General features: G+C 52.9%; 8 protein-coding genes across 8 annotated transcripts; 2 read left to right on the plus strand and 6 right to left on the minus strand.

The window, feature by feature from the left end:
• Positions 1 to 802: 802 nt before the first annotated feature.
• On the plus strand, positions 803 to 1,808 carry P153DRAFT_290928 (polysaccharide lyase family 1 protein; the record flags this gene model as incomplete). Its single annotated transcript, XM_033663740.1, has 2 exons — positions 803 to 1,327; positions 1,383 to 1,808. 2 exons carry the CDS (start codon positions 803 to 805, stop codon positions 1,806 to 1,808), a joined length of 951 nt encoding a protein of 316 aa, XP_033523800.1.
• Positions 1,809 to 2,120: 312 nt separating this feature from the next.
• On the minus strand, positions 2,121 to 2,830 carry P153DRAFT_366804 (uncharacterized protein). The gene has a single exon (XM_033668126.1). The coding sequence runs from the start codon at positions 2,667 to 2,669 to the stop codon at positions 2,190 to 2,192; it is 480 nt and encodes a 159-aa protein (XP_033523801.1). The 5' UTR covers positions 2,670 to 2,830; the 3' UTR covers positions 2,121 to 2,189.
• Positions 2,831 to 5,194: 2,364 nt separating this feature from the next.
• Positions 5,195 to 6,560, minus strand: P153DRAFT_356991 (uncharacterized protein; the record flags this gene model as incomplete). The annotated part of the gene is made up of 5 exons (XM_033666694.1): positions 5,195 to 5,618; positions 5,669 to 5,889; positions 5,944 to 6,191; positions 6,247 to 6,379; positions 6,435 to 6,560. 5 exons carry the CDS (start codon positions 6,558 to 6,560, stop codon positions 5,195 to 5,197), a joined length of 1,152 nt encoding a protein of 383 aa, XP_033523802.1.
• A 2,422-nt stretch (positions 6,561 to 8,982) lies between these two features.
• P153DRAFT_366806 (uncharacterized protein) lies at positions 8,983 to 10,412 on the minus strand. The gene has a single exon (XM_033668127.1). It carries the CDS (start codon positions 10,259 to 10,261, stop codon positions 9,059 to 9,061), a length of 1,203 nt encoding a protein of 400 aa, XP_033523803.1. The 5' UTR covers positions 10,262 to 10,412; the 3' UTR covers positions 8,983 to 9,058.
• Positions 10,413 to 10,560: 148 nt separating this feature from the next.
• Positions 10,561 to 12,102, plus strand: P153DRAFT_291380 (nonsense-mediated mRNA decay protein-like protein 3; the record flags this gene model as incomplete). The annotated part of the gene is made up of 1 exon (XM_033663766.1): positions 10,561 to 12,102. The coding sequence occupies one exon, from the start codon at positions 10,561 to 10,563 to the stop codon at positions 12,100 to 12,102; it is 1,542 nt and encodes a 513-aa protein (XP_033523804.1).
• Positions 12,103 to 12,519: 417 nt separating this feature from the next.
• Positions 12,520 to 14,273, minus strand: P153DRAFT_290570 (carbohydrate-binding module family 43 protein; the record flags this gene model as incomplete). The annotated part of the gene is made up of 3 exons (XM_033663721.1): positions 12,520 to 13,841; positions 13,901 to 14,097; positions 14,155 to 14,273. 3 exons carry the CDS (start codon positions 14,271 to 14,273, stop codon positions 12,520 to 12,522), a joined length of 1,638 nt encoding a protein of 545 aa, XP_033523805.1.
• A 1,054-nt stretch (positions 14,274 to 15,327) lies between these two features.
• On the minus strand, positions 15,328 to 17,943 carry P153DRAFT_290531 (uncharacterized protein; the record flags this gene model as incomplete). The annotated part of the gene is made up of 1 exon (XM_033663720.1): positions 15,328 to 17,943. One exon carries the CDS (start codon positions 17,941 to 17,943, stop codon positions 15,328 to 15,330), a length of 2,616 nt encoding a protein of 871 aa, XP_033523806.1.
• Positions 17,944 to 18,841: 898 nt separating this feature from the next.
• On the minus strand, positions 18,842 to 22,495 carry P153DRAFT_385629 (uncharacterized protein; the record flags this gene model as incomplete). The annotated part of the gene is made up of 4 exons (XM_033670450.1): positions 18,842 to 19,492; positions 19,543 to 20,408; positions 20,455 to 22,245; positions 22,294 to 22,495. The coding sequence occupies 4 exons, from the start codon at positions 22,493 to 22,495 to the stop codon at positions 18,842 to 18,844; spliced, it is 3,510 nt and encodes a 1,169-aa protein (XP_033523807.1).
• Positions 22,496 to 23,913: the final 1,418 nt, after the last annotated feature.

Consider the following 23,913-nt stretch of genomic DNA (forward strand, 5'->3'; position numbering starts at 1 on the left):
CAAGGTCTAAAATGAGCCGACGGCTAGTAAACTAACTAAACGTAAGCTAGAGACCACCTTAGCGTCCTAGTCGAACTACCACAGTGCACGATCCTTCCCGTCAAATCCGTCGCAATCTCGGATGTTAACGTCTTCAATCAACGCATTGAGAGTTCTTCCATCAATCTTCACTTTAGTCCCATTGAAACAATTCTGTCGTTGTCGATTCTCCCTTGGAACACTCTAAATTCCATTCGGCCTTGTGGTACCCTCCTATTGGTGGTCTTTCTCCTGTCGATTGCCAAGTGTTCTGAGCGATGTTGCAAAACGGTGGCTGCACAACGTATATTGCGAACCCTCGTATCATACCGATTAGGAACGGATTAAGCGCCTTCTCGACTCAGTAGAGAAGGTGTCCATGTAGATGGTTTCCCAAACACCCAACACTTGGCAAGACTCTGTTACGAGCACTTCAATATGCATCACGCCTTTCACGAGACCAATATGCTCCAACGCGCTTGGTGGATGATCTGAATAACCCATTGTGTCCAAAGAGGAGGCTCATATATTTGCGGGGGAATTGACGGCGGGGTGCCAAGAACATATGTTCTGAAATGGAGATATTAAGGGCGAAGCCTTCGGAGATCAAACAAGCAAGACAAATCCTAACGCTTGGTATATCGACTGCATCTGATATAAAAGATACTCCCTGCACCATACATTCAACCATCATCTTACAAACTTCAGAGTCGATCTCTGTCCATTCTTTATATTCTCTTCTTTGAATTCACTTCATTCTTTACCAATCCACCACTCCATCAACATGCGTTTCTTCGAGATTGCTACTGCGGCGCTTACTGCTGCCTCCACTGCCTACGCCAGCCCCATCGAGAAGCGTGCTGCAAAGGTTGACGAGCTTGTTGGTTTCGCGGCCGGCACCACGGGAGGAGGTTCAGGGGCTGGTACCACTGTCGCCTCTTGCGCCGAGTTGACTGCTGCTGCGAAAGTAGGTGGCGTGATCAAGGTCAAGGGTGCGCTCACTGGCTGCGGTATCATCAAGCTTGTTGACAACACCTCTATTCTCGGTGTCGGAACCAACGCCGGCTTGACTGACAGTGGATTCCAAGTCCGCAAGGTCACCAATGTCATCATCCGCAACTTGAAGCTCTACAGAGCGCCCGAGGGCAAGGATCTCATCGACATTGACGAGTCCACCAAAATCTGGATTGACCACAACGACTTCTCATCCGTTGGTGTCGTCGGTGACAAGGACACCTACGACGGTCTGCTCGACGCCAAGCATGGTTCTGATTTCCTGACCTTCTCCTGGAACAAGTTCCACGACCACGTAAGTTAAATCATTAGCTTTCTGCGAATGAATGAGATTCCTAACTTGTCATTAGTGGAAGGGTTCCCTCATTGGTCACAGCGACAACAATGCCGCCCAGGACACTGGCAAGCTCCACCTCACCTACCACCACAACTCCTTCGCGAAGGTCAACTCGCGTCTTCCTTCCGTCCGCTTTGGTACCGTCCATATCTACAACGCCTGCGTCAACGGCGGTATTTCTGGTGTCAACTCTCGCATGGGCGCTCAGGTCTTTGTCGAGTCCTCTTCCTTCACCAACACCGCCAACGCCATCGTCACCAACCTTGACTCTGACTTGGAGGGCTTTGCCAACGAGAAGAACAACGTTTACACCAACAGCACTACCCAAATCACGCAGAAGGGTACCTGGACTCCTACTTACAGCTACACGGTTGATGCTGCTGCCAGTGCTTGCAGCATCGTCACGGCAAGCGCTGGTGTTGGTGTCGTCACCTTTTAAGCGACTCTAACACCGAAAGGTGCAAGACAATAGATCCACAGTGGTAATCGTAGTGAGATGAATGGGAAGGGAGGTAGTATTGGATGAAGTTACTTTGTACATATCTTATCATCCAAATGCAATTGCTTTGAACTTCTTCAAATAACTCCGTCACGTCATGTCTGTCCTCAAATTTGCGTGGCTCTTGCTCGGCTTCACTGGAACTGTACTAGCAGCTCGACTCGAACGCCTCTGTCTTTGACATCTCGAGTATAGTGGTTGAACATCATTTCGAGAACAGTCTTTCATGGGTTTCGCGGTCCGTCTCTCCGCAGGATGTCGATCAGGGATTCTTCGCTTATGTATGACAGTCCACTTCCGGAGCCAATTCCGATGGGATTCTCAACTGAACACCCAGACAACCGACATTAAAGTAGCGATGCCCCCAATGATGCCGATAAGCTCTGGTCCAGCCTTAATGCCCACCGGCAACCCCTCAGTCGAAAATTGCGCAACAATTCCATTCGTGAAGTTGACCTGCGCTCCCTCGAAAGCAATCTTCGTCCAATTACCACACTGGTCGTTCAATTCTTTATTGGCGGTCAGAGCAGGTAGCTTCTTGCTAGCTGCGTCAAGCATACGCGCATTGTACATAGTGCCCGTACTCGATTTCTGTAAGAAGGCGGAACGGTAGGTGCTGTTTGCACCGATCGTTGACCTGTTCGCTGTGACTTCGTAGTCGAGACATGTTTCTGCGTTTGTAGAGATCTGTCGGGCGGCAAGGTTGATGGTCGAATGATCGTAGGTTTGCTCGGAGGTGGCGAGTGTGAACCGGAAGATTGAAAGAAAGAGCAACAGGTTGGCGAGTAGCTTGGAGTACATTTTTGTCTACAAGCCGATGTGGATATTGAAAGGAAGTCGTATCAAGTTAGAGGGTGACCTGCACTCAGACGAAGAGAGATGAACGCTTTAGGGAGTCGGCGGTAGTGAGTGCCTGGAGGATTCTATGAGGAAGAAGGCGGCAGCAAGGAACACGATAGAGAGACCAGGTCATTCCACTATGATATAGGACGCTACGGGATGGGAGTGCTTTGCGACATCGAATGCCAGAGCTGAGTGGTTCTGAACCTCGAGGTGTCTCAAGCCACTAAGTGTGTTAAGCGCCGCTAGTAAGCGCCCGCCCTAGCTGCGTGATACGGGTACTTGGCGATACCAATCGTTCGAGTAAATGGCCATTCGTACCGATCGGTGACTACACCGTGATTCTTCATAGCACATGGCGCGCAAGGAATGATGATGGTACCTGCAGACTGCAGGGTGATCAAGTGGAGGCGGGAGCGAAAATCATCCGTGGCTGGTGATCACGCCGAGTGAGCGCCGAGCTGGGACGGCCTCTCAATACCACCAGGAATGGTTGAGGTGAGCCATCTATCTGAACTGTCTTTTCAACATTGAACTTGATGAATGCGACACTAAAATTCGGCTTGAGCTCACAACGTTCACATTCTTAAGTATCATCTCGTGAACACACTATTTTCCTTCGTATCGTTCACTTTACCAACCAAAATCACATCGATAATGTCTGCATGCTTTCTTTAGTCAACACCCTCACACGCTCGACGCCACTTTCACGAAACACACCAAGATCAGGCGTACAAGGCGTCCAAACTGAAATGAAGCTCATGCCCGACGATCAAACCCACTCCTTTGCGGACACAGGACTTCGAATACCTTGTATTGCTTCATCTGTATCATCGCTACATTCGCGATCGTCAAAGTATTGTTTGTTAACCTGTCTTGAAGCAGATGGAAAGAACGGAACCGTTCAAATTTCTCATGGTATAACGGTCGGACTTTGTGCAATACGCAGAATAGACGCCCAAACCTACATAAAGTCTGTATGCACCACAAGCTTCTAGATTGCCTTGCCCACACTGAGTGGAAACTTGTTAGCAGAATCGATGTAATGCGAGAAGATGGTGAATTGTGACATTCCTAATATCCTATTTTTTCTTAACTGTGCTCTACTTCTGAATAAACAAGTAGATGCAGGCCTTTACTCTCAGATCTTACGCATCTTAAACCACTGCGCCAACACATACCCTGTAGCGGACGACGAGACCTCGCGACTACGTCTCTAGCATATGCCTTGCACAAACATCCATATGCGGGGACTATTTCAACTCAGGAGGTAGAATTGTCAACGTCATGGTTATAAGCATGCTTATTCTCAGGCGAGCGATGGTTTCAGTGAGATACAAAACGTCATCGTTTCATACGTAAGTTCTATGTAGGATATCTGACTCAATCAGCAGTGCCGTATGCCGCTGCCATACTGCTAACGTGGGGTTGCTCGGTACTTGTAACGACTAACAAAGGCGACAATACATGGTGGTAAGAGCACCGGTAGATGCATATTAGAAACCATATACACGGACCAGTTCGACGGAGATACGCCAGATCAGGAGGGAGATCTACGAGCAGTCCGTGGCTTTCAGCCACGATGTAATCCTGATCAAAGCATCACTTTATCTGCCCTGTCGAGACTAGATCAACGTTGACCGAAGGTTACTGGCACTCTAAGAACAGCCTCTTTCAATCCCGAAACTCTGCGAGTGCACGTCCCATGGATCATGGGGAAATAGGCTTCAAGGCGACGGGACAGATAGAATGTAGATGCATAATCTGCATCGAAACTTCGGAGTCATGCGAGCGATCTGATCGAAGTTCTCTAAATAAGGTTGCTTGGCTTACTGTTTAGGTTTGTGTGGCAGTCGCTTGTAACCCGCTTACTTGACGTTTGCCTGCCTTTTTCATGTGCCTAATATGTACAGTGACATTCGATGACACAGCGCCAGCCTTCACCATGCAATGCTTTCATCGCGAGCTGAGAACAGAGAGCGCAGGCGGACGTCCCACCACGACCCGGCAATTGCGTTAGCGGGAGATCAACCATGCCAAAGCACCACGGTTGAAGTAAGATCCGAGAAGATACGCAAGCCCTAAACCCGCGCCACCAAGCGCACAGACCTAGCCCGGCAATGTGAGTCTGATGTGTTTCAGACTCTTTTTCCCTTGATCAAAAAAAAAGTCAGGGACGAGGGTACTTTGAACGAACGCGTATATACTCCCGGATCACGCAATCTTAATTTCGAGAATCGGACGTTGTTGTCGGCTCGGTCTCTCCGTGATCTACATGCGAATTTCCGTTAGTGATGGCGCATGACGATGCAGCTGTGGTGTGGAATTGCCGTGCTCTGTGACCGCGTTTGCTTTGTGGTGTAACGATTCAACTCCATGCAAGATTGGTAACCCGCATCGTGATGCAAAACTCCGAATACGCACGGTGCTGAGTCATGCAAACGTTTGAAGTATGTGTACTATTCGTTGAAGATAGGAAAGACTATCTATGGAAATGTGTCGATATGGATTCTATGTGTTGCCTGTCGAACCTCGACCTGCGCGACTCTGACATCTTTGTTCCGTGCCGATTCTGCGTCGAATTCGTAATAACTGCTCTGTTTCGTCAAGCCCTCCTGGCTGTGCTGGCTCTTGAAGGAGCTTGGTCTGTTCATCTCGTAGTGATCCCCGCTGCCGTCGTCGTCGAGCAGTTGGTGTGTGACACGTACTTCTTTTGTGACGAAGATCTGACTCCAGGAGGCGACGACGGTGGGCCAGAATATGGGCATCGATGCGCACATGATTGCAAAATCGACTTCTAAGCAGGAGAAGATGAGCACTTCGGGGTACCACCAGGTGAAATCCATGCCACCGTCGGCTTTGCTATGTTTGAAGATACTCCAGAGGCGGAGGATGGCCATTAAAACGACACTATTTTGCATTAGTGATCAGGTTTCCAGGATCCAGAACACAGCACTCACATGGAACCCATGGCGAATAACGCAGTCATAGCCAGGATCTGCTTCTTCCTCAAATCCTTTCTGAAGTACTCAGTGAGCGGGATACTGAAGATTGCCACATCAAAGAACATGTTCGTGCAAGCGAAGACCAATATGATGAGCTTTGTGTCGTTTATGTTTGCGTAGCCGAAACCATAGCACTTGGGAACTGGCGTCTGGTGTCTGTTCCAGAATCCAGAAACCTAGCGGACATATTAGTACAAAGTGACCGCAAAACTCGACATGGACAAGCCTACAGGAAAACATGGAAACCATGCGATGAACGAGTACGCCGCTCCCCATAAGGCGATGAAAACGACCAGTATAATGCAGGCCTTTCGGCGAATTCCTCCTCGGAACATCCTCAGGTATTGGAAAAGCAACGACAACTTTATGAAAGCGGTGGTGGTATGGTATGCGGCGTTGGTAAGCCACAGCCAAAACATCATGGTTTCGATGCTATTGAGGATGTAGCCAAGATGTTGACCAAAGCCAGCGTCGATACCTGGACTTGTTAGCATACTGAATGTACTAACTATGCGATATGCTCAAAAACATACCCGATAAAAACGCAAATATGGACACAAAGTTGAACGCAGCAGCCAGAACAACGAAGAAGTCATCCCACCCAGGCTCACGCACAACCACTATGCGTGTGTGTAGACGAAAAGCGACTACAAGCCAGCTTAACACCTGCGATTGTGAGTATGGAATCGCCAAGCTAGACAACTAATATTGTCAGACTTACATGAAATGGTATTGTGACCCCCATCATGGTAGTAGGGTAATTAGACAACGGTTTCGGTCCATTTGGATCAGGTAAGTTCTTTAGGAGGTCCGCCAGCGACGCCGTAAGCTCATCACCACTATCCATAGCCGCGATTACAGCACCTGCTTGTCAGGTTCGTGGAGGCGAATCCCCAGGCGATGAGGGTTAGTATGCGAATACGCAAATACTCGCATTCAAGATCGGGTGATAGCACTGTAAGAAGTGCAGCAACTTGTCGAGAGATATCGAACACCCACCCACGCCTTACACGCACGGCACTCAGCCCTTAACTAGGTACATTAATCCCCACGTCGTATGCAGGTTCAGAAGATTGTGACATATGACTCGCGAGCCACCGCGGAACCAGGGCTGGGTTCACGAAAGAGCTCGCTTCCGTTGGGGACTTGTCTCCGTGGCGCGTGTACATACTGCACTCTAGTGCTCAAAAGAAACGAGCTGCCTTGTTCGTATCTTGTTCAGGATACTGGGGTCATTGCGTTAGGCTTTGTGGCAAGCCCAAGTGGTGGATGCGCCCGCATGCTAGGCCACAGAAGCTCGGCGGCCTTACTGCCTATGGACGACAGCCGTCCCGTGTGTTTGTTTCCTTTGCCAAGCCACGTACCTGACGCGCAAAAGCTTCGGACGTACCTAGTGAAGCAATCATCCTGGAATTCGAGTCAAGGATGGAGTGGAGTGAAGGAAACGTTGTAAACGATGTGAGGCGGAAATCTTCCGATCCTTTTGGTATTATGTTTTTCTAGAATGTGTCTCGTCGCCCAACGGCAGCTAAAGATCAAAGGGTGTGCTAACATAGCCAGCCGTTGCCGGTGGTTTCGGTCTACCCTGTCTTGGAAGGCAGCCTATCTCTGCGCTGAAGCCGCGGATGACATGCATGTAGGAGTGAGCACGATGTGCAGCTATGTAAGGGGCGGCAGCGGACTTCGAGCACGCACGTGAAGGAGGGGTATGCATTTAAGAAGATTCCTTTTTAATGAGCTGATTGTTGTTCTCATGTTCCAAATCAAGTTTGCTTTTGAGTATGTCTTCTTTTGATTATATGCATGCAACCGACAAGTACGAAATCAATGATCGATGTCGATCTCTTGGCTGGGATGTGAATGGTTGTCACTCGAAAAGGCGTTGAGGTTTCAGAAGCAATCATGGAATGAAGTTTGCCACGTGTGGTGCGCATGGTGTTTGTGGGGCTCGCATGCCGTCCTTCGCGACGCTTCGAAGCAAGTCTTGCCCATGACAGGTGCCATGACTGGTTACGGAGAATTGGGACTCTACTCCATATTTCAACGTCTAGACACCACTAATTCGCATAGTAAACTCACCAGCGTTGAAACTACACGTCTCATCTTACGATAATGCTCGGCCAGCAACGGCGTCACGCCACAATTTCGGAACTCAACCGCCGTCCAATGGGGATGAGTTTGTAACGTTCCCACGCCTATTTCCATACCTTGACAGCATTGACTGGACGCGTTCCTTGCTCAATCGAGAAGAAACAGCGATGTCCTGTCTCTGGATCTTCCCGGAGGAAGACGCAGATCGAGACTGAGACTACACTTCGTTGCCGCTTCCGCGTCCAACCATGACGAGAATCGCGACCAGAACCCATCACACGGCTGAGGATGGATCTTTCGGCACATGTGTCCCGCGTGTCAAGTGCATGGCAAGCCGCGTTGTGCCAGGGACAGATCAACGACAGCGGTCATCGCGCTCAAACCAATGACATCGATCGTCCAACGGCAGACAGCCATCCCCTGCGATGTCTTGAAGCGAGAATCTAAGAAAAAGGACATATGCTCAGGCAACATGAAAATCTTCGTACTTTTACATTGCTCATATCATCTGAGAACTACAAAATATCTCTTCAAGGTTGTTCAAAAGCCAGGCCAATCCTGGCAGGGGTCATCCTACAAAACCACTTCGCTGGGTAGCCTCGATGACCGATCATCCAAACAGTAATCAGCAAGCCCCAACCAACGTATAACCCACCCACCACCACCACAACACACCGATCAGACAAAATCCTGCTAGCAGCATTGGCAAACCACACAGCCGCACACGTCTCCTCCCAGGTAAAAAAACGACACATAGCTTCTCCTTCATCCAGGCACTACCAATACCACCAGCACCACAGCAAAAGACTCTAGCTACAATCTCACTATCAATATTGAGTGATGTTCCCACGCCTCCAATAGACGCCATCGCGCAAGTCGCGCCGCCCATGCTTCCGACCCACGCGAAGTGTCTTGTCAAGCGTGTTGGGTGCACATTCATCCTTACCTGCGCGTGTACGGCGCAGCAGCGCGTCCGCGATTCGGGGTCTGGTTCGCATCATGCGATCTTGACGCGAGGTTGTTTGTCGGAGGCTGTTTATTCCCGTGGTTAGTACGTCATGAGGTATGGTGCTTTGGGTTGGTACTGCTCGTGCGCTTCTAGAGGTGGAGTGACTGAGGGTTTGGTACGTCGTAGCGTTAGATTTGGTGGATGTCATACACGAGCTAGATAGAGCAGCATAGTCTGTTTATTGATTGTGGTTGTTGTGGTTTAACATATATATTTGGATATATAAAGTGTCCTTCGCCTACTCCCTACCGTCTCAACCCAACGGTATGCAGTCTGCGAAGCTGTGTCGCAGCGTTGGAATCGGAAGCAGGAGGAAAGAAATCACCGGGCGACGGCCGTGGTTTACGGAACTGTTTAGCTGGTGAGGGAGGGGAAGCAGCAGCAGCAGCGCTTGACCGAGAGATTGGTGGCGTGTCGATCGTCTCTGTCTCGTACGCCTCTTCACTCGCACCTTCATCTTCATCGATATCCATCAGCGCCTCCTCGGCCTGCTTGACTTCCCTGTTCTGCGTCCTCAGCACGCCACCCCAGAGTGTCTCTAGATCCGTCTCTGCCCGCTTCTCCTCAGTGAACATCTGCACCACCACGTTGACGCCAGGCTTGACGTCCCTGAAGCCCACAAACTCCTCCACGTTGTCCCCAGGCATATGCATATCCAGCTCATGCGCCTCAATCTTGCTCAGCGTGCAGCAAATCCAGCCTGTGCGGATGCCGTCGTCGAGATTGCCTTCCTGTGCTGCGCCGCCAACGTTGGCGAGCATGCGCATGCGTTTCGCTTTCCGTCGGAGCTTAATTTTCAGCTCGTTCCGCCCGAGTAGGCCGGCGGCGTTGGCTTTGAGGTTGTGTTCGCGACGGAGGTAGCGGCAGAATCTGTCTGCTGCGACGTGGAGATGTTTCTCTGAGCGCGCGGTGGCGATGAGCATTATAAGCTTGGGGCCGAGGGCGGGCGGGGGGTCGAGATGTCGTAGGTCGAGGAGCTCGAGGTCATCGAGACCGGCGGTGATGGATATGTATTCTAGCAGGGTTGCGAGGAGTGGCGGCGGGTTTGGGGGTAGGTCAGGAATTTCAGCGGGCTTTTGGAGTTGGCCTTGGACAACGCCTTGTTGCCGTAGGTACCATGGTATGGCTGCGAGCTCAGCAGCCGCTGTGGACTCGGGAGATTGTGTGGCTTCGAGTGTGGTGGGTGTTGGCTGCTCTTCGGCGAGATCGGCATCCTCGTCGAGAAGAGCCAACTCGTCATCCTCCGCCAAGTCATCCTTCTCGTCTATCCTTCGGGAGAGACTCGTACTGAAAGCGCATCGTGACGCTTTTCTTGGCGTGATGGGCGAAGTTGCGGGGGCGCGGAGGATCAAGCCATTGGGTGTTGAGATGGACTGAGATGGGCGTATGACGCTATTCCGGCATGCGTTGCACACGAACCGTGACGGTGCTGCTCGCGAAAGAAACATGTTGACTCGACTGAACGCGTGAGTGGCACGCTCGAAGGCGAGTCTCCGACTTTCTTCATCATGTCGGCGGGGAAAATCGCCGATGCCCACGTGCCGATAAGCCTGGCAGCCTTATCTGTCGGAAATTTTGGCGGGGTGAATTGAATTTCCAAGCGCACTTGCCACTGATCGACTCATCCCTCCAGACGCTTCTGTCACTCCCTTCTACCACATTTATACCCCGGGGGATACTCTTCTTCCCTCTTGCCACTCACATACATACCTACACATATAGGAACATAGAGATAGACGTCGCTACCATGGAAGTCGACGCCCCGCTCTCCTTTGCGCCTGTGCCTAAGAACGCAGCCACCATTCTCTGTGCCGACTGTGGCGCGCCCGTTGATGGCACAATCTCAGGCGCTTTCTGCTACGACTGTATCAAACTGAAGACCGACGTCACCCAGAATGTCCCGCGTGAGGCCATTCTGCTCATGTGCCGCGATTGCGACCGCTGGCTCTCTCCACCTACGTCCTGGGTCGTCGCGCCCCCGGAGTCGCGCGAACTGCTCGCTCTTTGCCTGAAGAAACTGCGCGGCCTGAACAAGCTGAGGATTATCGACGCGAGCTTCATCTGGACGGAGCCCCACAGCAGGAGGATAAAGGTCAAGATCACAGTGCAGTCCGAGGTCAGCGAGGGGACCATCATGCAGCAGAGCTTCGAAGTCGAGTACACACAGAACTACCAGCAGTGCCCAGACTGCGCCAAGAGTTACACACACAACACATGGAGGGCGTGCGTGCAGGTGCGCCAGAAGGTCCCACACAAGAGGACCTTCCTGTACCTGGAGCAGCTGATCCTCAAGCACGGCGCGCACAAGGACACAATCAACATCAAGGAAGTCCACGACGGAATCGATTTCTTCTTCGCCCAGCGGAATCATGCACAGGCCTTCAACGACTTCCTCAAGGCCGTCGTGCCCGTCAACATCAAGGACTCGCAGGAACTCATCTCCCACGACATCCACACATCGACCAAGAACTACAAGTTCTCGTACTCTGCAGAAATCGTGCCCATTTGCAAAGACGACCTCGTGGTTCTCCCAGTTCCCCTTGCAAAGAAGATCGGCAACATCTCCCCCCTCACCCTCTGCACCCGTATCGGCACCTCCATCCAGCTCCTCGACCCATCGACGCTCCAAACCGCCGACGTCGACACAAAGATCTACTGGCGAAGCCCCTTCCGCCCGCTCGCCGACGTACAAGAGCTCACCGAGTTCATCGTACTCGACATCGAGCCCCTAGGCAAACAAGCAGGCCGACACTTCCTCGCCGAAGCAACCATCGCGCGCGCCTCAGACATGGGCGTAAACGACACAACCTACTATTGCCGCACGCACCTAGGCGGGGTCCTCCACGTCGGCGACTCGGCCATGGGCTACCTCCTCAGCAACACAAACTTCAACAGCGACCTCTTCGACGTGCTCGAGCAAAACAACAAATACGCCTCCAAAATCCCAGACGTCATCCTCGTCAAGAAATTCTACACCCGCGGAAAGAAGAATAAGAATAAGCGCAACTGGCGCCTCAAGCGCATGGGCCAGGAACAGAGCGAGATGCTGCCCCGCAAACAGGATCAGGATCGCATGGAGAAGGACTTTGAAATGTTCCTCCAGGATGTTGAGGAGGATCAGGAGCTTAGGCAGGGGCTGGCGCTGTATAAGGCGCAGCAGGAGGCGGCGAAGGAGGCGGAGGCTATGGATACGGATGGTGAGACGGAGGATGGCGAGGAGGATGGCGGGTTGGCTATCCCTATGGAGCAGCTGCTGGATGACTTTGAGGACATGAATATGGAGGGTTGAGAAGGTAGTCGCGATGGTGATTAAGGATGGGGTGGGTGCATTTCCCCCCCAAAAGGTCTGGTTTGTTGAGCTGCATTTCATGGCGTTGGTGGTGCTGGTGGGAAGGCAAAAGGGTATGAACATGACATTTTGACTATGAGGATGGTGGGGATATGCCCCGAGAACGAGGCGTATGTGGTATGGTTGATTCGTTAACGCATAGGATAGTCGAGTCGAGTCGAATCAGAGCCATCTGATACCAAATAAAAAACGTAGCACTTCAATCCACGTATATCAAAATGAGAAGCAGTGAATATACCATGATAATCACCCATCTCATTCCCTCTCATCTAACGCGACAACACGAGAAAAGAGACAAAAAACAATAGACTCCCCACAACAAACACACAAGATATATCCTCCTAATCCCACTCACACTCACAAAACAAGCATGCCCATCAGACTCCCCACAGCAGTGAGAGCATACACACCAAACACCACCCCGCCATACTCGAAGAACCCAGGCGCACTCACGCTCCCCGCAGCAGCCTTGGAACTCGTCTTCGTCGCCGTCCCCGTGGCGCCCGCACTCGTACCCCTAACCGTAGGACTAGCCGCCGTCCCTGTGCCGGCGGTACCTACAGCGCTAAGCAAGCTCGTGCACGAGTTCGCCGTAGCAGCCGTCTGCCTGGTGGCCAGACCGCTGAAGTCGCAGGCGCTCGCGCTCTTGCTGTTACCGATGTAGTACTGGTTAGCAGCCCAGGCGAGCTGGTCCTTTGGGTCGCAGCCCGAGTAGCCGCCGTAGTCGCCTGTGGTGGCGTTGTGCGCGAAGCCGTCGCAGTAGGACGAGTCTGCGGCGCAGATGTAGTCGAACACGTCTGCGTAGGCCTCTGCGTTTGTGGATTTGATGTTGCACTGGAGGCTGGCGGCCATGCAGGCGCAGAGTTGGGCGTTGGGGGAGGGGGGCAGCGGGGAGGCTACGGCAGCCCAGGAGGTTCCTGTTGAGGGGCATGCGGGCGCGGAGTTGGCGGGTGTGTAGGCGCTGCGGGCTGTGGAGGAGGGGCTGACGGTCGCGAGTTGGCTGCGCAGGGAGGTGAAGTCTGGGTAGGGGGATACGCTGGCGTCGCTGTCGGTGAGGTCGACGAGGCCGTAGTCGTTCGTGCCCATGAACCACTCGTATACGATGCCGCCTGAGAAGACCTTGGTCATGTTTCCGTACAGGACCTCGACTTCTGTGAAGGGACGGTGCGTTGCGCCGCCGTCGATACCTTCAATGCATCCGTATTCAGCGAAGAAGGCGGGGACGGGGTAGTCGGAGAAGAAGTCGACGCGCTCGCCGTACGATGAGGTTGAATAGTCGCTGTCGCCGCACCACGAGTAGACGTTGTAGCCCCAGAAGTCGATCTGAGTCGAGTTCGTAGAATCAGGTTCGCAGGCAAAGTAGTGCGCGAGCTCGTCGCGAGTGGGAACGTCGGCTGTGGCGTATCCCACACCCAGAGTGCTGCGGTAGCCCTGGCTGTTAATATACCCCTTCGCATCTCGGACAGCGGCCTTGACAAACGCTGCGGCCGCAGTCTGGTTTCCTGAGCTGACGTTCTCGTTTCCGGCGAAGAAGCCGAGGACGTTCTTGTACTTCTGTAGCGAATCGATAACACTGATGTAGCGGTTGTAGAGTGTGACATCCCATACTGGATCGTTCGATTCAATCGACGTCCCCGGTTCGCCCAGATCAGCAATCACGTAGATGTCTGCCGAGGCCACTGGGTTGACCGTTAGCACAGTGAAGTAGTGGGTGGGGTGTGAATGCGCTAGAGCTTACACTGCGCCATGCACTCATCGTGGTCCTTCGTTGGATCGATAGCGTACACACGGATGATGTTGGTATAGATCTGCTTCATGTATGGGATATCTCTCGCACAGCCCGTTGCATCGGCAAGCGGATCCGTGTAGGTGGCGTTGGTGCTGGTACTCCCATTTGGGCTGTAGTTCTGCTGATATGCCACTCCCTTGAGGAAGCTGAACCCTAATTAGCACCTTGACTAAACAACATCATGAAGCGGATTCGGAGCATACAATTGCGACCCATTGTTGGTGTAGAAAAAGTGCTGTCCGTAAACCTCAATATCGGGAATATCATCGTAGCTCGCGGCCGTGACCCCGCCCATCAACGCCGCCGTCACAGCCGCAGCCATCCATCGGCCAGCGCCCCTCATACTTGTGAAAATAACGAGTGCTGTTTGGAAAATCAATCGAAAATGAAGCTTTTCACTTCAGTGCTTGGGAAGCTTGGCTTCAGTGAGTGGAGGTGGGAATAAACAACCAAAGCCGGAAGGTCCGGGATCGCGACGCTTTTGATGGCGAGGCGGGACGCGTGTCTGACGCGGAACTGCAGGTACTCTAATAATATTGCTCATGTTTGTGGCTATGCTGACCAACATAAGCCGGCGTGGCGCTTGTGCGTTGGTTGTAGTGGTCGTAAGTGCATGACGCTGCATCATGGTTCGCTGTGGGGCTGGACCAACTAAGCCTCTCTTGCTCCGGGAACCTTCCCTTGTTGAGGGCTGGCTCTTGTTTGGCCGAGGACGACATGCTGCTTGTTTATCGGTTTCATCCAAGCCAACGTCCTTTCGTGTTGACATTACGTCAGTGCGTCTATATTGAGCGGCCGTTGCTCACGCCTTTTATACGAAGAGAATCACGAAAACGACATTCTTCCTGCAAACACAATATCTAGTTGCCAACCGATCAAGCCAATGATCGAAATTTACTCACCACACGTATCGCGCTCCTTGGATAGTGCACCCCGGCAAATCGTATAGTCACACAACAACGCAATGCAACGCGCGTCTTCTTGCACTTCTTATTCACTTGCTATCTGCCACCAGAGACACAACTCAACCCGGCGATGTATCCGGCGTTGAATGCTTTGTTCGTTCCTATATACACGCCGGCCCAGACACGGCATCCACAGGAAATACCATCGTCGCAACCAAGATACCATAGTACAGACCCCCAATCGCCAGATGCAAAGCGCTTTTATAGGTTCATGACGCGCCGAGAGAAAATGTACACCGGAGAAAAACTACATGCAGCCCAGAGTATACAGATCAGGACCCCCTTAACTCCGCGCTACTTACGCTCAAGGCTAAGCAAACCGATAATCGTGACAGAGAGGGCTCGTAAAGTGCATGTGATCAAGCTCGTTGCTGAAACTTCGTCGTATGATAAGCATCGTTTCGTTGTGGCTTAGTACATGTTGGGTGGTGGTGGTCCTGGTCGACCTGGCTGTTGTCGTGGGCCTGGCCCGCCGAATTGACCATCGAACATCATCCTTGGGTCTTCACCTCGTAACATGCCAGACATGGGCGGGCCTGTTCCATAGCCAGGGGGTGGGAAGTATCCCTGTGGCGGTCCTTGAGGCGGTCCCTGCATGCCATTTCCTCCAGGTCCTACAGGGAAACCCATTCCACGCATGTTACCGGGCGGCGGGAAACCAGGAGGATGGCCAAGCGGTGTGTTTCCTGACGAGAAGACTGGTCCTCCAGGGCCCATTTGCGGTTGTTGGTTCAGGCCTCCAAGACCAGGTGGCTGGCGCATGGGGCCTCCGAAGCCTGGTGGTGGGGCGATGTTGGGTCGCTCTTGTGGTGTTGGTGGCATTCCCGGCTGGCCGCGTCCTCCCATGTATGACATATCTGGCACAGGCTGAGATGGGATGCCCATGTTTGTCATAGGACGAGGATCACCGCCCGTAGTACGGCGTTGAATACCCATGATCGATTCGTCGTGGCCCGAGAATCCTATAGACATACGGGAGTTCTTCGCACGCATGACTTCCTGTTGCTGCTGTTGCTGTTGCATGCTGAGCTGCTGACGGAGTTCTTGCTCTCGTCGCTCAGCTTCGCGGCGCATCATCTCGTTCTCGTTGAACATACGGGGGTCTTCCATAAAGCCTGGTGGGAGACCACCGCGGCCCTTAGGCTGGCCTTGAGGTCGCTGGCCCATCTGGTCGAAAAATGGCATGTTCTGGGGCTCCGGCGTATGGCGGGGAAGATTTTGATGTAGCAGCTGAGGTGGAGTAGCACGTGAGGGTTGCTGCATCAGTGTGAGCAGGAAGTCGCGTTCGCGTCGTTTCACCTCTTGGTCACGCTGCGACTCTTCCCGTGCACGACTGTTTAGGATGGCGGCGAGGTTCGCATCTTGCGGGTTGTTTGCCCTCGAAGGTGGTTGCTGAACAGCAAAGTGGTCTTCCGGACGATTCGAGTCGGGTCTTGGGATTCTGAACTGTTCGTGTAGCGCATTGTCTGGAGACATGCTACTGAACCTCCCTTGTTGTGGCTGCCGAGATTCGGGTTCAGACGGACGTTGAGCTAGAATACTATCCAAAATACTCTGGTGCTCCTGGTTTCGTGGTGGTGGCGCCCTAGTGTTCTGTGGCTCTGGAAGCGGTGCCTGCTGATGGAAATCGAGTGAGATACCACCACTGTGTCTATTTCCGTTGGCAGGAGTGGGGAGGCCTGGCGGGGGAGCTGGAGAACCAGATACGTTGACCTGGCCAAGCATCTGAAGAATACGTTGAAAGCCCTCCCTGTCTGCGTTGGGTTCTGGCATAGGTGCAGACGGGACAGGAAGAGGTGCCTGAGGTTGACTCGGCGCTGCTGGTTCCTCTGGCTTCGCGAACATGGTCATGAATCTGGATTTCTGGGCTGGCTTTGGCTTTGGCGTAACGGCCTCTGGACTGGCTAGATCTACACCTTTGTCCCTGCTCCAGTTGCCGAAGAGGACACCCTGAGTGGGTTCGGTTGAGGGGGTGTGCAGCGGCGCAGTCAGCATGGGAGGCGCGGTGATGGCAATCGAGGTCGGTTTCTCCGTAGGCATATCTCTAGGCTCATCCCTTGCCTCGGCTGGGGTGTCCTTGGCCCTCATCTGCTCTTTCCAGCGCTGGAAGTCGTCCTGGGTGCGAGGCTTAGACTCTTTCTTTTCCACCTTAGTGTCCATCCACTCTGGATCCTCCTCGGCCTTGTTGGCGCCCCTGTTCCATTCGCGCTCTCCGCCACGCTCTCGTTCTCGCTCTCGATCGCGGTCGCGCCAGCCACCTTGGACAGCAGGCTTATTCGCCTCTTCCTTGGCATCTTCACGACGACCCCAGCGCTGCTCTGTCCGCTCGCGATTGCCCCGTCGCAGAGAGCCGTCATTCTCCAGCTCGCCCTCAGCCTTCTCTTTATTGCGGTCGCCGTTGCGGCCGAATCGCTCAAAGTCTTCCTGACCAACGCTCTTGCGGCCCTTGACGTTTGTCCATCCTTCGCCATCTTCCCGTGCGATGCCACGCCGTCCATTGGCAAAGGTCTTGTCGCGGGCCCGGTCACCCTCGCGGTCGCGCGTCCATCGCTCGTTGGTCTTGTCACGCGGGAAGCGGTCGCCAAGCTGATCGCCGTCTACCGAGGTGACTCCCGTGCGCTCCTTTGCTTCGCCCACCGCCTTGGCCCCTCGAGATGCGGAGGTGAAGGACAGCTTCGGCGGACCAAGCACTGTGTCGTCGCCCGGTTCTGCAAAAAGCGCGTTAATAGCGGCGACGACGCCCTGAGCTTCTGACTTACGCATGCTCTGACGTCTGCCGAACTGCCCCATTGGGTTGATGATGGGACGATCCGTGCGAGGCTCGTTGGCCGCGCCGCCTTCGCCATCTCGTAGAGGTCGGGTTCGCCGAGCAGTGCCATTGTTGTTGTTGGCGGCGTGCGTCATGTTGGTCTGGTCTGTGGGCACGTCCATCCATTGCAGGATTGACGGCAGGCCATCGGGCTTCTTGACAAGCGGCGATGTTTGTAGAGCCTTCAGCTGCTCTACTGAGTAGCTAGGGCCTGTCATCTTTGCGGCCAAGCCTGTGCAGTCGCGCGGAGGCGGAGGCAGAGGAGGGGTAAGCGGCCAGTTGTGAGCTCGTCGCAGCAGCTAGTGAATGTAATCTTGTGTGATGTTGTAGAGCTAGCGATGGTGGTTGCAGAGGTGGCAGAGGTCGCCTCGAGGCAGGCCAGCGGTGGTGTATTCGATTTGCGGGCAATTGGGAGAATCTCCGTCTACAACCCTTGCAGTGATATAGCAATGTGGCGCCGACGGTGCGTGGAATTGGATAGTGGTCAAGGCAAAAGTAAGCTGGCCGTATGCGGGAGATTGAGCTATCGCGTGTTGTGGTATCGTACGGATTCGAAGTGGTCAAGGCGATGGGGACGAAGCTCGAGGTGGGATGCAACGTGGACGGGGTTAAGTTAGAGCACACACCCCTGCTGCAAAGGCGGCGAGCGGAGGAGCAGTCGCGACTCTGGCAGGCAACCGTTCGTCGTGAATGCGGTGAGTGATTTTTGGAGGCGTTCTGCGGCAAAGTGCTGAGATTTTGGAGAATGGGTAACGTTTGCTTTTGTTGTTGTTGATGTTGTGTTGTTGTCGTTGTGCTTGGATTGCTTGCGAGTGTGGTAATGCCTCGTGCTCCATGGTACACTTGCTGAGAGCCCCGGATTAACTAACACCGGTAGGCGAGGTCACATGCGGCGAGTTTGGAGAGATAGTCGTCACCATTTCACTCTGTTCTTGTCACCTTGAGTCGGTTGTGACATTGCAAAAGATCGATTCGACGCTGAGATGTTATTCCATCCAGGCAGTTGCATCAATACGAATAGAAAGCTACGACAAACGCCTGCAATGCTCTCGCGATATTACACCCAAACGCCTCACATCATCGCCATCCAGATCATCAAAGGCTCTTTCCACATACTCAAGCTCCAACCTTGGCGAACGCAGCAACGGCTTCGCTGACTGTGCCACTGCTCCATGCAGCCACCTTCTCCCGATCGCAAGTCTCGTACACCCTAGACGCCAGGGTCTTCAAAGAGCGGTGGCGGGGATCATTGCTGTCGAGTGCCATCTGGATCCAAGTAATCAACCCACATCTGGTGATGAGCGTCGTGCTTCCACCCACAGCAGCAGCTCTTAGCAGCAGCTTTACGATCTTCTCCTTCGTGGGTGCAGCGCAAGACCTGGAACTATAGTAGCTGAGCAGCTTCTCAAAAATACCACTCGTTCTGAATATCTCCATGTCTGTCGAAGTCCGCAGAGAGTCCATCATGTAATCCAGAAACCAGTCGACCTCCTTGTGGTAATTGCCATCTTCGTCCGGTTCGCTGGAAATGATACTATGCCAAAAGTAGCGTAGCAGATGGTCTACCTCCCACGCTGGAGACTTTGTGAGGAACGTGTTGATCTTGCTGAACATGGTGTGCATTGGATCGGCTAGAATCTGGACCGCGCGGGCAGCGAGAACGCCGCCAACGTAGGAAAGCACTTGCGAGCCCGTGGGATCAACGGTTTCAAGCACTTCTCCGAAAAGCACGTAGATTTGCTGAACATCAGGTTTGATATCCTCTGCCTGTGAAGTGTTAGCGATACCGTTGTATGCAGCCACACTGCTATGCTTACGCCTATCGTCGCCATCAGCTGCCGGATGCTGTTGACAGCCTGCAAGCGGATCTCGGCATGTTTTGAACACAAGCACAGCATCAAGTCTCCGATGTCTCCATCATCGATAGCTTCATCCAAGTCCTTCTTCTTCCATCGTGTGAGACCAGTATGCTTCTCGTCCTCTGCGGGAGGTAGCTCAGGATCGATGTCAGGGCGAACTCGAGTCAGCAACTCAGGCGCTTCTGTCGGAACAGGCGATGCACTGGATCTCTCTGAGCCGCTAAAATCCGCGCCAGTTGCGAGTTTCAGACTCTCTTTAGCCCTTTCCTTGCCCATCTTCCACAAGAATGCATCCTTTAGCACCTCTTTGTATGCAACGTTTGCTGAATCGGCCAAAGAGTCTCTCACAAGGCTCAAGATGGATTCGTCTTCGCCGATGAGTTTGAGGAGATAGAGCAATTTCGATAGCCATTGAGCAAGACTTTCTGCCACGCTGCTTGTGACTTTCTCGCCACCCTTGAAGGGCCATTGTTCAACTAGTGTTAACAAGAGGGGGCTGAAAGGCCCAAGATCTGCCGCGGACTGCGAGTTGCGCGCACACAGGGTATCCAGATCATCAAAGTATTTGATGGGTACTTTAATGAACCGTGCACAGCAGTCGTCGAGGAAGTCAAGCACTTCAGTTGACGGCGCTGATGGGCCGGACGATGCTCCCAGGCTGGCGATGAGAGCATCCAGAGCATCGGGTGACGTTTTCGTCTGCAGCATCTCTTGATCATGTAGAATAGCGATGAGCAGCGATTTGACACCCGCATACAGTTCGTTCTCTTTTGAGGTAACTAGAAGCTTGAGAAGAGTGACGAATGGGGAATGAGGAAGAGTTTCTAAGAAGTCAGTGATTTGATTATGACACCAGACCAGATCACTTACTATGCTTTTGCCACCAACGCATAGCGGGAGAATGTCTCGCCATTTGGATCCAATGTTCAAGCTCCATGACACGGAACGCCTTGTCTTCGGGTGAATCTGCGGGCTTCTCGACTTCGCCGAGCGCATTACACAATGGCAACGAGACGTCGAACTTTTCCTGGAGGGCAACTTGAGGCGTAACTTCGTAGTAAAGCCTCAAAAGCCTCGTGATCGACTCACGCTTCATGTCTTTCAGCCCAGGCTTCTTGAGAGCCAAAAATATCGTTCTTATCGGCGGGCAGCGTCGACTGAATTCCGAGACGAGGGCCTTGCTTGCTTGCTCCCAGTGCTTGGATGGCCTGATGAGGTTTGCATTATTGAGCTCCTGGACAAGACTTTGTAGTTTCTGGAATGCGACAATGAGAACGCGGACTGCAAATAGTTGCACGAGGTCAGAGTTGTGGTTAAGACACTTTGACAGTACCTGTTGGTTGAGAGGCTGAGGTAAGACGCTTTGCATCAAGGCTGGCACCGGAGGTGGATGGTCGCGATAGTTCTTCTTCGCACCAAAGTACTTTGGCACAGGGATTTGGATTGCCTGGAACAGAAACGCAGAATACCCAATCCATGTCGACGTGAGTTTGGGGTCGTAGCTAAAGTCCCTCCGCTTGGTGAAGTAGTCTGCAATCAGTTCAGGACAGGCCTTGAAGATATCAATGACCAACTCCTGGTGTAACGTATTCGCATAGGGTCGTTGGTTGAGAATGAATTCCGAGAGAATGATGTTGCGTACTCGTCCCATCCTGACGAAGGTCTGTGTCGATTCAAAGTCCAAGTCGAGGCCATAGTCTCCTGCATCGTCCATCTCGGCGTCCTCATCGTCAAATGTGGAAGGATAAAAGCCCTGGGTGGGTAGCATAACACCATATGCCGGATCGGTGCAGACCATGCGCAAGAATTCGTGGGCGAGCGCATCTGGCGCCTTTTGCCCTTCTAAGAGCGACCCCTCCTGAAGATTGTAGTTGTACAGACTGGCGATGCGCGAGAGTGTCTTTCCATTCAGGATGCGACTCTTGGTGTTTCGTGGAATTGTCTTGTCTTGGAAGACATGGCTCTTGAAAACATCGAATATCTCGAAGATCAGGAAAGGTGGGTCGGTGCTGAGGTGGTCGAATACAGCTCGCGTGACATTTGTGTTGGACAAAATCTCAACCTTTGCACGCTCGTCTTGAAATCTCAGATGCGTTAGGAGATATCGAATGGCCGTAGTCCTGACGCTTGGCTTCTTGCGCTGCTCAGCAGCTGTCTGCGTCGACTGCTCCTTCCATAACGCGATGTTCCTACCCAGTATCTTGGGCTCAAGGGTAAAGTCTCGTTTTGCGTAGACGCCTCTTGCGAAGGCACCCTGGTTGAAGCGCGTAAGCTCTGTGAGCAGGCGCAGTGCTGGTGAGATGACGTTTTCCTTGTTTGAGGCAGCAGAGGTGCTGCGGACGAGGCGACGGGCGACGGACGGCTGCAGGATTGCCTTGGCCAGGAGGGTGCCGTATTCGACAAACTCGCCATGGCTGGACAGGACCTTGAACAAGAGCGCCAGCACCGCCGTGACCTGGGCAAGGATGGCTTCGAAGTTGGTCTCTGCCGCAAAGTCCCAGGCCTGGATCAAATTCTGCAGAAACGGCTTGTCTTTTTCGTCCTTTCCCCTCCCCTTCTGCGTGTCCAGGTACTCGCCGAGGATGGCGCGCTTGCGGGGCAGATCGTGCTCTTCGGCCGAGTAGAGGATCGAGTCGAGAAACCGCTTGAACAGACTCAGGCCTGTGAAGGTTAGTCGTGAAGCTGGAGGTAAGCCAAGAGCGTGCTCACCATTGCGAAAGTCGGCGGTCGCGCCCTGGTCGAAGAGCAATGCCTTCTGCAAGCTGCGCGCAGTCGTGACTTCCTCTGCTGTGCCATTTGTCGGGCGCGGCGAGTTGCGCTCGTAGCTGCTGTTGTCGATCCTTTGGCGCTTCGAGTCGCGCTCCACATGTGCGCCCTTTGCACCGTCGTCGAATACCGTTCGTTTTCCCATGGCTCACGCTGCGGTGCAATCGCCATTCGCGTGGAGCTCGAAAAGATGGATCTCGAAATTTTGGACAGGGATCTTGGAGTCTAGATCAGAGACGGGAAGGCGCCGGAATCAACGTCACCCCTCACTTTACTGGGACCACTCGCTCATCACAACAACCTCATTTTGGAGAACAACATTCATTGGATTTCATTGATAGTTATGAAGGCTGGTTTCTCAAATTTACTCCGTGGTTACCACTAGGTCAAATGTATACGTTTGTTCCATTTCTCTCTATACGTCAATTTGCTTCCTCCCATCATATTCTATCATCTTGAGATTTATTCTGGCATAGGTGCAAATTCTATTTCCTCCCATCGTCAGCTTGCAGCTTGTCTCCATTTCCAGCGTCTGTTTTTAAATGCACTGTGGAAATGTGTCCAAAGACAAGGCAATAGAATGATCCACAGCCTTTGGAACTCGAGCTAAACTCATCACATCAACATACCACATCTCCAACGCTAAAGCCAATCAACAGGCTCAACTTTCTAGCAGAGTCTCTGTCCAATCCTATCTTCTCTTCATATCCCTCCTCCCACCCCTTTCACCGTCTCCCCACCCCATTCACCGTCTCCCCACCTCATTCACCAACCCCACCCGCCGTCTTTCCACCACACACGCCCTCCACCCCCCGAAAACAACAACCCTTCCTCCCCCACCACGTCTCGAACCCCCCTCCACCCACCTACCTACCCCGCGAGAAAAAACCCCACGGCAAGGTATTCATGCCAAACGTCTACCCACCGCAATGGCAGGAGCCGGCTGCGTGCACGCAGGGCGAGAAGGGGAGCGGATGTAGGAGAGAACGGGTGTTTTTACGTCCAGGCGAAGCGAAGCGAGCGCGAAACTCTACTACAGTGTGACTTCTGCTTTATGGGTGGGGAGGTGGGTAATGGGTAATGTGTGATGGGGGAGGGGGACGGTGGGGCGGGTTTTCACTTTCACTTTTACTTTCCATCTTGCATTTTTCACGGCGGTCGGCGGGTTTTGCTATATACAAATTCTGGTCATCTACGGAGTTTTGGTAGATATGTGTATTCCGACTACTCCCAGAAACATACTTATTGCTCAATACCCTCGTTAGCTACAAGACCCTCACCCCCTCGCATACCGGACATGTCATTATACCGACATAGGTTGTTAGATTCTTTGCTAGTAGCTCAACATCTCACTGTGCTGTACACGGTCCATGCCATGATTTCCGAACCCCATGACATCCTTTCGAGAATAGGGTTCGCGGCTCACCTCAATAAAACACCTCAAGGAAGGAAAAGGATGTGAGGTCGGGTGTGAAGATGGGGACGAGCATTATATATGCCGTGTGACTATGCCTGTGACTTGGAACAAGCCATGGATGGAGACAGAAAAAAGCAAATTGGGCA

The sequence above is a fragment of the Dothidotthia symphoricarpi genome (genome assembly GCF_010015815.1).
Source record: "Dothidotthia symphoricarpi CBS 119687 unplaced genomic scaffold P153scaffold_10, whole genome shotgun sequence".
Taxonomy (NCBI): domain Eukaryota; kingdom Fungi; phylum Ascomycota; class Dothideomycetes; order Pleosporales; family Dothidotthiaceae; genus Dothidotthia; species Dothidotthia symphoricarpi.

What these genes read in the sequence shown, in the direction of transcription:
- P153DRAFT_366806 (XM_033668127.1), bottom strand. Translation starts at nt 10,261, where the DNA reads ATGTTTCTTTCGCGAGCAGCACCGTCACGGTTCGTGTGCAACGCATGC.
- P153DRAFT_366804 (XM_033668126.1), bottom strand. Translation starts at nt 2,669, where the DNA reads ATGTACTCCAAGCTACTCGCCAACCTGTTGCTCTTTCTTTCAATCTTC.